Consider the following 10,000-nt stretch of genomic DNA (forward strand, 5'->3'; position numbering starts at 1 on the left):
ATGGAATTAGGAAAAAGTACCATAATAATATGATTAAAAAATGGAATGTACAGAATGAATTGAATTGATAAATAATTGAAATTTATGTATTATACAATAAAAATTATAGAATTGTAATAAATAAATTCACTGAATTGTATGTATGCTATGTATATTTTGGGATTTTTAAAAATAATTTTTTTGGTATACAAATTATTTTTTTTTAAAGGGTGAGGGTGTAGTGTATTCGGTACATTAGTTTTAAGTCAGCTGTTCAATAGTTTAAGTTACATTGTAATTCAAACAGCTGTTTAGTAATAAGTAATAGAACATATGATTAGATATAAGGATTGTTGTTTATTTTTAAGGATATGTTTGAAAAAAGAAAATAAAATAAGAAATGCCGTTATCTTTGTATAAAACATCAAGAAAAATTAAATAAAGCAATATTCAAGTTTTGAAGCCTTTAACTGGCATTTCAACTTAAAAAGAAAAATCTTTTCATATAAATTGCTGTGGCACTCAATTGTGCCTGCAATAACAGAATAACAACATTTTTTGCCAAGTGGCGTTTTTAAGCGCCGGCACCTCATTAGGCAGGCCAACACATTAAATTTTTCAACAACACCATCACATCAAACCAAAAATCAAAACTCATTACACTTGTCTTGTTCGGAAGTTAGCGTAATTTCAAGAGACGGACGGACATGCTCAGATCGACTCAGAATTTCACCACCACCCAGAATATATATACTTTATGGGGTCTTAGAGCAATATTTCGATGTGTTACAAACGGAATGACAAAGTTAATATACCCCCATCCTATGGTGGAGGGTATAAAAATTGAGTACATGTAAGTTTTTTTGTTATGTCTATTTATCTCTCTGAATTCTTTACTTTTTGTTTTCAGTTTCTTGTTGTTTTATTTAGAATTGAGGAAGGAATAAAGAAAAAATAAAATTAATTTGAGTTTCTTTATTGCTCATTTTATTATTCGTTTAGAATTGAAAAAAAATTATTATGTACTCATTTCTGCACGCCTGTTACTGCAAGAACTCACAGAGAAGCCGTCTTAGAACCTTTTGATAGCACTTAAATTAAATGCGACACAGATTCCTTGTTTTTTCTCATATAGTGTATTTTATTAATTGTAACAATGTAATCTTTTCCACTTGTATAGTTATAATTCAAGTTCAAGTGGTTTATGATAAATACAATTTAATAAGACAAATTAATACGCGCTTCAAAATTGTATTCGCTCACGGCTTCTCCTCTCACCAATAACTGCCAAATTTCAAATCATCGAAATGTCATATGACTTCATCTCAAAGCTGGTTAAACGATTTCAGCGGCGTCCGCCGTCGGCAACATTCCCCCACCCGTAAGGGCGGTACCCTCACCGATCTTACCAGAAATTCTTGTGCCGACATCTAATATCGCTAGTTTTGAAGCAGGGCGTTGTAGAATCCCATTGACAGTTCGAACTGTTGCTCGTCTTACTTGACCATCTCTCGCAACAATCGTTTCCAGTACGATGCCCTTAAGCCAGCTGTTCCTTGGTAGGTTCTCGTCCACAATTAACACAACATCCCCCTTAACTATGGGTGCTTGCCTCTCAAACCATTTGCCTCTGCGGGTAATAACTGGCGCATACTCCTTAACCCACCTTTTCCAGAATCTATCTGCAAATGCCTGAATAGGTTCCATTTCTGTCTGAGATCCGTCCCGTCACTAAATATTGCCTTATGACCCTTGGCGGAACCGAGAAGCAGGTGGTTCGGGGTTATGGCTTCATCATCCTCTGATTCTAGGGACACAAATGTTAGCGGCCTAGAATTGATTATGTACTCCACCTCGATCAGTGCCCCTCGCAAAGTCTCATCATTAAAGTTCGCTGATGGGAACGCGTGATACAAGACACTTTTCACAGATCGTACCAACCTCTCCCATGCCCCTCCCATATGAGGGGCTGCAGGGGGGTTAAAATACCACTTCGTTCCATCGAATGACTTCATAAGCTGGTCCTTGTCGAGCCTCTCTAGCTCCTCACGCAATACTCGCTCAGTCGCTTTAAAATTGGTCCCATTATCGGTGTAAATTCGGTTTGGGTATCCCCGTCGGCCAATAAAATTTTTTAAAGCGATGATACTGGAATTCGTATCGAGGCTGTGGGCAACCTCAATGTGTATAGCGCGTGTTGTCAAACATGTGAAGATCACTCCCCATCTCTTCTCGCATCTTCTTCCGACACTCACACTTAAGGGTCCAAAATAGTCAATACCGGTATATGTAAATGGCCGTTCAAAGGCCGCTAGTCGAGCTTGTGGAAGTAATGCCATTTGAGGGACCTTGGGCGATGCAGCCTCATTTCTGCAACTTTGACACTCTCTACGGACTCTTTTATATAAAACCCGTAGCCTAGGTATATAGTATTGGCCTCTGATGGTATTGACGACAGTCTCGTGAACAACGTGATGATATTGTTTATGAGCATTATTAACTACCAAAAAGGTTATGCGATGTTTTGGGGGGAGAATTATGACGTCTCTGTATCCACTAAGGTGTTCCGTGCGTCCACGAATTTTCAAAAGACCGTCGTTATCCAAAAATATATCTAGACCCTTAAGTGGTGACCTCTTCTCAACACATTTACCCTGTTTCAATGAAAAAATCTCCTCTGAGTATGCCGATGACTGTGCGTCCCTATACAGCAAACACTTTGCCTTACAAACCATTTCGTACGTCACTATAGACGGCTTGCAATCGCCCTTTGCCGATGCTTTCAGTTTGTCCACATACAAGATAAATGTTGCCAGAGCACGATATAGCCTTCGCCAATCGGAAAATGCGGTGACATTCATGTCTAAGTGAGGTTCATGAATATGGACGTTTATATAACAATTCCGCACTTCAGTAGTATCAACCTCTTGTCCCAAGTCTTCACATCGTAGCCAATCACACTCTTCGGCTAACAGAAATTCAGGTCCAAATAGCCAAAATGAACTATCGATATTGGTATTTACTTTCGTCGCAAGATCTGCAGGGTTGAACTTCGATTTTATCCACATCCATTGATCTACTTGAGAGTGCTCCAAAATCTCTCCAACTCTATGCATCACAAAAGGGCGAAATTTTCTTGGGTCCATGCGCAGCCATCTAAGCACCGTTTTCGAGTCAGACCAATAGTAGCACTTCTCTACTTTTATTCCATCTACTTGTCTAACTTTCTGCACCATTCGAATACCTAACACTGCAGCCTGGAGTTCGAGTCTCGGTATAGAGATGGGCTTAAGCGGTGATACTTTATTTTTGGCCATAACCATAGACACTGTAATAAACGTTCCAAAGCGAACTCTCAAGTAGCATACAGCGGCGTAACCAAACTCCCCGGCATCAACAAAACAATGTAGTTGAACACTATTTGCTTGTCTCAAGTACACGGAATAACAGCGTGGTATCTCCAATGACATTATTCCTGCCAGGTTCTCTTTCCAGCGATACCATTTCGTAACAAGGTCTTGGGGGAGATCCTCATCCCAGTGTACGCCTGAACGCCAAATTTCCTGTAGCAAAATTTTCAAACCAATAGTATAGCAAGAGGCGAAGCCCAATGGATCATAAATCGACATGAGGACCTTAGTAGTGTAATACGTATAGACTGATCCACTTTAATGGCCTTTTTTTATGGGCTTTTTTTAATGGGCTTTTTTTAATGGGCTTTTTGTGATAGGTCATAAGGTCATCCAAAAAAAATTTTTCCCTGTATGCATGAGTGTCATTGTATTGAGTGCATTGGCTGGCTGTGTGGTGCATGTGCATGTATTGTGAAGATGAGATAGGGAGGGAGGGAGGGAGAGATAAGAGTTTGGATGTTGGGAAAAGTGTGTGGAGTTTTCTGATCGCCTAGTATTGATCAATCGTTGAAACCTAAAGTGATTCTTGAGAATGCTATTGATTTGTTTAGCATTCTAAAATGAGAGAAGAAATGCATGTGCATGTGTCGTGAAGATGAGACAGGGAGGGGGTGAGATAAGATTTTGGCTGTTGGGAAATTTTGTGTTATTCGATTTGATTTCTTGGTTGACTGTGTGGAGTTTTCTGATCGCCTAGTATTGAACAATCGCTGAAACTTAGATTTTGTGTTTGTTTATGTATCATAGAAGAATGGGTATGGAAAAGAGATAAGTGATTCTCTAGTTTGGCTGTCCCTATATGCATGATTGTCATTGTGTTGAGTGCATTGACTGGCTGTGTGGTGCATGTGCATGTATCATGAAGATGAGATAGGGATGGGGAGAGATAAGATTTAGGCTGTTGGGAAAATTCGATTTGACTTCTTGGTTTGCTGTGTGGAGTTTTCTGATCGCCTAGTATTGAACAATCGCTGAAACCTAGATTTGGAGGAAGAAGGTGTAGGGGGAAGAGATAAGTGTTTCACTGTTGGGAAATCCTATTGAATTGTTTGTCATTGCACAGAATGACCACCCAAGATGTATATGTATCGTGAAGATAAGGTATGGAGGGGGTGAGATAAGATTTTGGCTGTTGGGAAAATTTGAGTTATTCGATTTGATTTCTTGGTTGACTGTGTGGAGTTTTCTGATCGCCTAGTAAGATGTAAACATTGATGTCTAATTGCATACAAAATATCTATGAAAATCAGGCAATGTGTCTATTTGTTTAGATTTTTTATGTATTTGTTACTTTTTGAGAAGAAATGTGTATTTATAAAGGGATAAATATCTCATTCCTCGAAGAAATATATAGTATATTCATTTGAAATTTTAGTTCCCAATTGAATTCTAAACCCCGACTTAGCAATTCATATGCACGGAGTTTTACGTTGTGAATACAACATTTAAAAAAACTGAAAAAACGGAATTTTGTTAATTTTTTGGTGTTTTACAAAAAAAAAATCGAAGTTTTACGTTGTGAAAAAAGACAACATTTGTTAACAAACGAAAAAAAAAAACAGAAACGGACACGTTGTGAAAAAAACAACATTTGCTAACAAACGAAAAAAAACAGAAACGGACGTTGTGAATTTTTTTGGTGTTATACAAAAAAAATTAATAAATAAATCAAAACACGTAAAATACGTTGAGACTTTTTGTTGCAAAATAATAAATATAAACAAAAAAAGAAAAAAGAAAAGAATCGTACCTTTTAAGAAAAAATTGCGATTTGTTTCTTGTGCTGCAAAAATAATTAATAAAAGGTTTATTTATAAAAATTTAAAAAAGAAATATTTGAAAGAACTTTAAACAAAATGGAATCCCAAATGTTGACGTGCAAAGTATGCAGAAAAATGTTCAAAAGCCAAAATGCACTCCAAAAACATTTGCAGACACACAAAACGTGTAGTTTATGTGGTTTGATGGTGCGAAATGTCTATGCATTGAAATTACATATGGAAATTCACCAAGCGACAATGCATAGACAAGGTTTTGGACAACAACAGCAACAACAACAGCAACAACAACAGCAACAACAACAGCAACAACAACAGCAACAACAACAGCAACAACAACAGCAACAACACATAAACATGTCCGTGGGAGGTGGAATCTACCCCCAACAACAATATAATTGGGATCAGCAACCAGGGCTTAATCCAGGGTCCCAACAACAACAACATTTTAACTTGCTGCAGCATCCAGGACCTATCTTTCATCAACAATTGCTGCAGCAAAATCAAAACTTGGAGCAACACTCAAACATATTTGAGCAGCAACAGTTTAATTTCGACCAGCAACCAGGGCCTAGTCATGGTCAGAGGAATTTAAATAAAGTATGTGAAATATGCAACGTCTATGTAAACCCAATGAATTGGTTCAAACATCACCAGTCTCCGAATCACATACAAAGAAGTGATGTTATTATAAATAACCAATTTAGACAGACGATGACAGGATTTAAAAATCGTGTAGGAACTTATACGTACCTAACCGATATGAATACCATAGATATAAATGAGGTATTCGAAGAATGTAACAAGAGTTTACACCTGTTAATTTTAAATTCACTGGCGAAGAATAAAAGTCTGAAGATAAATATCCAACTAATTGGGGAATACATAAAGTTGGGTGGTGAAGAGCTCCAAATGCAACACATGTACCATGTGTCCAAAATGCAGAGACTGGTTATGTCAGACAACATTGAGGATTTCATTAAAAGGCATATTGAGGAAATAAAGAGTCAAATGGCGGATTTTCAGGAAAGAGACTCTGGATGGACTTTGACTCGAATTGAAAAATTTGAAATCAACATCAACAAATGGTCTGGCTTTTGTGGTTCCCAATATATTCCAACGCCACCAAAATTATATTCGAAAAAAGCATGTATCAATGTCAGAAATACGGATGAATACTGCTTCAAATGGAGTGTCATTTCGGCGTTAACTTCCCCAAAGCCAACCCACCCAACTCGAACTTCATCCTATCGAGTAGATATCAGGCAGCAGAATATTTTGTTAGAAAACAATATAAATTTAAATTTTGAAGGGCTAGAATTCCCTATGCCTGTGCAAGAAATCCCAAAATTTGAAAAGCTGAACCCAGGAGTTAGTATTAATGTATATGGGTATAACCGGAAAGATGACACTGTCATCGGGCCATACCACATATCCCAGAATGTTGTTCCAAATGGGGTACACATTAACTTGTTGTTGTTGGAGAGTGGGGGTAAAGCACATTATATTTGGATTAAAGACATGTCAAGGTAAGAAAAAAATCCTTCATTTCATTTTTTACTTAAATATTAATAAAATATTTTTTTTTTTTATTTTATTTGTTATAGATTATTATCTTCGCAGTTAACCAAAAATTGTAAGAAATTAAAAATTTGCGACAGATGCCTGCAATACACTTCAAACTCCGAAAAGTGGTCGAATCACTTAAAGGAATGTTCCAACATTGTAACCACCGTACCGGATGCAGGTAATAATTTTATTCGCTTTAAAAACATAAGTAAAACGATGGATGTCCCTTTCGTTGTGTATGCCGATTTTGAGTGCATACTAGAGAAAGATAGTTTAGGATCAACAATAAATAAGCACAAACCGTGTGCTTTTAGTTTTTATATAAAATGTAGTGTAGATAGTTCGTTAGATAGATTTAAGATTTATACTGGGGAGGATGCTGGGGAAAAATTTGTTAAATATTTAGATTTAGAATGTAGAGATATATACGAAAGGTATTTATCATTAAAAAAACCAATGTGTCCCTTATCACCTATTGAGGAATCCAGTTTTCACGCAGCTCAATTGTGTCACATTTGTGACAAAAATTTAGATACGGATAGGGTTAGGGATCATTGCCATATTACTGGAAAATATAGGGGGGCGGCCCATAATGAATGTAATTTAAATTATAAGATCCCAAAGTTTATACCAATCTTTTTCCATAACTTTTCGTCATATGACTGTCATCTATTTATTAAAGATTTACTAAACCTTATTCCTGGAAATACCTCAGTTATACCGCTAAATAAAGAATTATATATATCGGTATCTCATAAAATTAAATTTGATAATGGGGATCTTTTAGAATATAGGTTTTTAGATTCTTTAAGATTTATGCCTTCAAGCTTGGATAGCTTAGCTAAAAATCTGTTAGATGACAAAATGACTACGGTTAGATCTAATTTCTCAAATGACCACGAATTTAAATTAATGAGAAGGAAGGGTGTATTTTGTTATGAATACTTGGATTCATTTCAAAAACTTAAAGATATAAACCTTCCCTCTATAGAAAACTTCTACAGTAAATTAACCAACAAAAGTTGTAGTCAGGAGGACTACAATCACGCTATAGAAGTTTGGACAACATTTAATTGTAGAACACTTCAGGATTATATGGAGTTATATTTAAAAACGGATGTCCTTCTACTCACAGATATATTCGAAAACTTTCGAATCTTATGCAAAAGCATACATAAGCTGGATCCTTGCCAATATTTTACGGCGCCTGGTCTATCTTATGATGCTATGCTAAAGCTGATAACATCGGATGGTTTTAGCCTAGAATTGTTGAAGGATGTAGACACATACAACTTTATAAAAAATGGCATTCGTGGAGGTATTACTCAATGTAGTAAAAGATATCACAAAGCCAATAATAAATATATGAAAAACTTTAATCCTGATATTGTATCTACATTTTTATTATATCTTGATGTTAATAACCTATATGGATGGGCGATGCAGCAATTCTTACCATATGGTAATTTTAAATGGGTTGCAGAAGCTGACATTATTAGGGATCCTAACGTAATCAAAAATTTTAAATTCGATTCTCCTGAAGGGTATATTTATGAAGTTTCAATAAGTTGTCCACCCCATCTACATAATAAATTTAATGATTTACCTTTAGCGGCTGAAAACAAAAAAGTGGGAGGATCGAAACACAACAAACTTGTTGCAGATCTTACACCAAAAGAAAGGTATACCATCCACTACATGACACTAAAACAATGTTTAGAGCAGGGCTACGTTCTAAATGAAGTGCATAGGGTGCTTACTTTTAGTCAAAGACCATGGCTAAAGGAATATATTGACAAAAACAATGATTGTAGGAAAAAAACAAATATTGCTTTTGAAAAAAATTTCTTTAAACTATTGAACAATGCAGTATATGGCAAAACAATGGAAAATGTTGAAAAAAGAAAAGATGTGTCTATTGTAAAACAGTGGGCATATAGTGACAGGCGTAAGTTAGGTGCTGAAGCTCTAATTTCAAAACCAAACTTTCATAGTATATCCAAATTCACAGACAATTTTTGGGCTATTCAAATGAATAAAACAAAAATTGTTTATGATAAGCCAATATACTTAGGATTTTGTATTCTAGAATTAGCTAAGTGGAAAATGTATGACTTCCACTACAACTTTATGAAAGAAAAGTTTGGTGAAAGAATACAATTAAACTATATGGATACAGACTCTTTCATATACACCATCGAATCTGAAGATGTGTATGAAGAAATTAGACCTCATCTTACTACACATTTTGATACATCTGAGTATTCCGAAGATAATCCTTTCAATTTTCCTCTTGTAAATAAAAAGGAAATTGGATTAATGAAGGATGAAAACTGTGGTAAGATTATGACAGAGTTTGTCGGTTTAGGTCCAAAAATGTATTCATATACTGTTGAGGATGGTTATGAAATTAAAAAGGCTAAAGGTGTGAAAAAAAGTGTAATGGACAACTATAAAATTGATGACTATAGGAATTGTCTATTTACTAAAGAAAAAGTTTGTGATACAATGCTCACTTTTAGGTGTAAGCTACACAACATCTATACGAATGCCTTGAAAAAAGTTGTATTAAGTCCGTTGGATACAAAGCGTATGATCAAGGAAGATGGAATTAATACTTTCGCGTGGGGTCACCATGAAATTGAATCAAGTATGGAAAATATGCTAGTTGATATAGATGGCAATGGTCTAGATTTAGATTTAGGAGCAATCGAAACTGATTCCTCTTTAGAAAATTTAGTTCAACAATATACATCTGATTTTGATATGGATTTTAATGATCTAATGGATATAATTTTAATGTAAATACACTAAACTATTTATTATGTATTGTATGTATTTAAAAAATTTAACATTAAGAATTGTTATTTATATAGAAAAAATGTAATAAATAAAATGAAAAAATTGATGTATACATTTTTGTTTTATTTTTATTTATTTTAAAATTGATTATGGATATAAAGGTATGTATGGTTCATTGAAAAAAAAAAATTAAATAATTTTTCGCACATTTCCCGTCAATGGTGTATATTCAATATAGCGATCGTGAATTATTAAACAATATGCTATGGTGTTTGCAGGAATGGGTTTACTGGTTTCGAGTTCAATTCTGACATCTATGGGACCTTGTTTGACCATTTCATTTTGGTGGCTAACATCGATGACTGCCATGGGGGTGTTCTTAAATTCAGCGCTTGTTAGTAATGGTTGTGGTTCTTTCATATAAAAGCTGTGTTGAAATTTGGCGTACATGTCATATAG

The 10,000-nt window shown here is 35.2% G+C and overlaps 2 protein-coding genes across 2 annotated transcripts; one reads left to right on the forward strand and one right to left on the reverse strand.

Annotated features, from left to right (window-relative positions):
- Positions 1 to 1,314: 1,314 nt before the first annotated feature.
- On the reverse strand, positions 1,315 to 3,608 carry LOC142242433 (uncharacterized). Its single transcript, XM_075314009.1, has 2 exons — positions 1,722 to 3,608; positions 1,315 to 1,671 (listed from the first exon to the last, which is right to left on the reverse strand). The coding sequence occupies exons 1-2, from the start codon at positions 3,606 to 3,608 to the stop codon at positions 1,315 to 1,317; spliced, it is 2,244 nt and encodes a 747-aa protein (XP_075170124.1).
- A 1,919-nt stretch (positions 3,609 to 5,527) lies between these two features.
- Positions 5,528 to 9,544, forward strand: LOC142242435 (uncharacterized). The gene is made up of 3 exons (XM_075314010.1): positions 5,528 to 6,699; positions 6,778 to 6,917; positions 7,422 to 9,544. Exons 1-3 carry the CDS (start codon positions 5,528 to 5,530, stop codon positions 9,542 to 9,544), a joined length of 3,435 nt encoding a protein of 1,144 aa, XP_075170125.1.
- The last annotated feature ends 456 nt before the right edge of the window (positions 9,545 to 10,000 follow it).

Source organism: Haematobia irritans, unplaced genomic scaffold, assembly GCF_050003625.1.
Source record: "Haematobia irritans isolate KBUSLIRL unplaced genomic scaffold, ASM5000362v1 scaffold_133, whole genome shotgun sequence".
Lineage (NCBI taxonomy): Eukaryota > Metazoa > Arthropoda > Insecta > Diptera > Muscidae > Haematobia > Haematobia irritans.

Excerpts from the sequence above, each read along its gene's own strand:
- LOC142242433 (XM_075314009.1), bottom strand. The coding sequence starts at position 3,608 with ATGTCGATTTATGATCCATTGGGCTTCGCCTCTTGCTATACTATTGGT. Across the intron at positions 1,672-1,721 it reads GTTCCGCCAAGGGTCATAAG|GCATTTGCAGATAGATTCTG; the intron begins GCAATATTTAGT and ends GAACCTATTCAG.
- LOC142242435 (XM_075314010.1), top strand. The coding sequence starts at position 5,528 with ATGTCCGTGGGAGGTGGAATCTACCCCCAACAACAATATAATTGGGAT. Across the intron at positions 6,700-6,777 it reads TGGATTAAAGACATGTCAAG|ATTATTATCTTCGCAGTTAA; the intron begins GTAAGAAAAAAA and ends TATTTGTTATAG. Across the intron at positions 6,918-7,421 it reads AACCACCGTACCGGATGCAG|ATTTACTAAACCTTATTCCT; the intron begins GTAATAATTTTA and ends TATTTATTAAAG.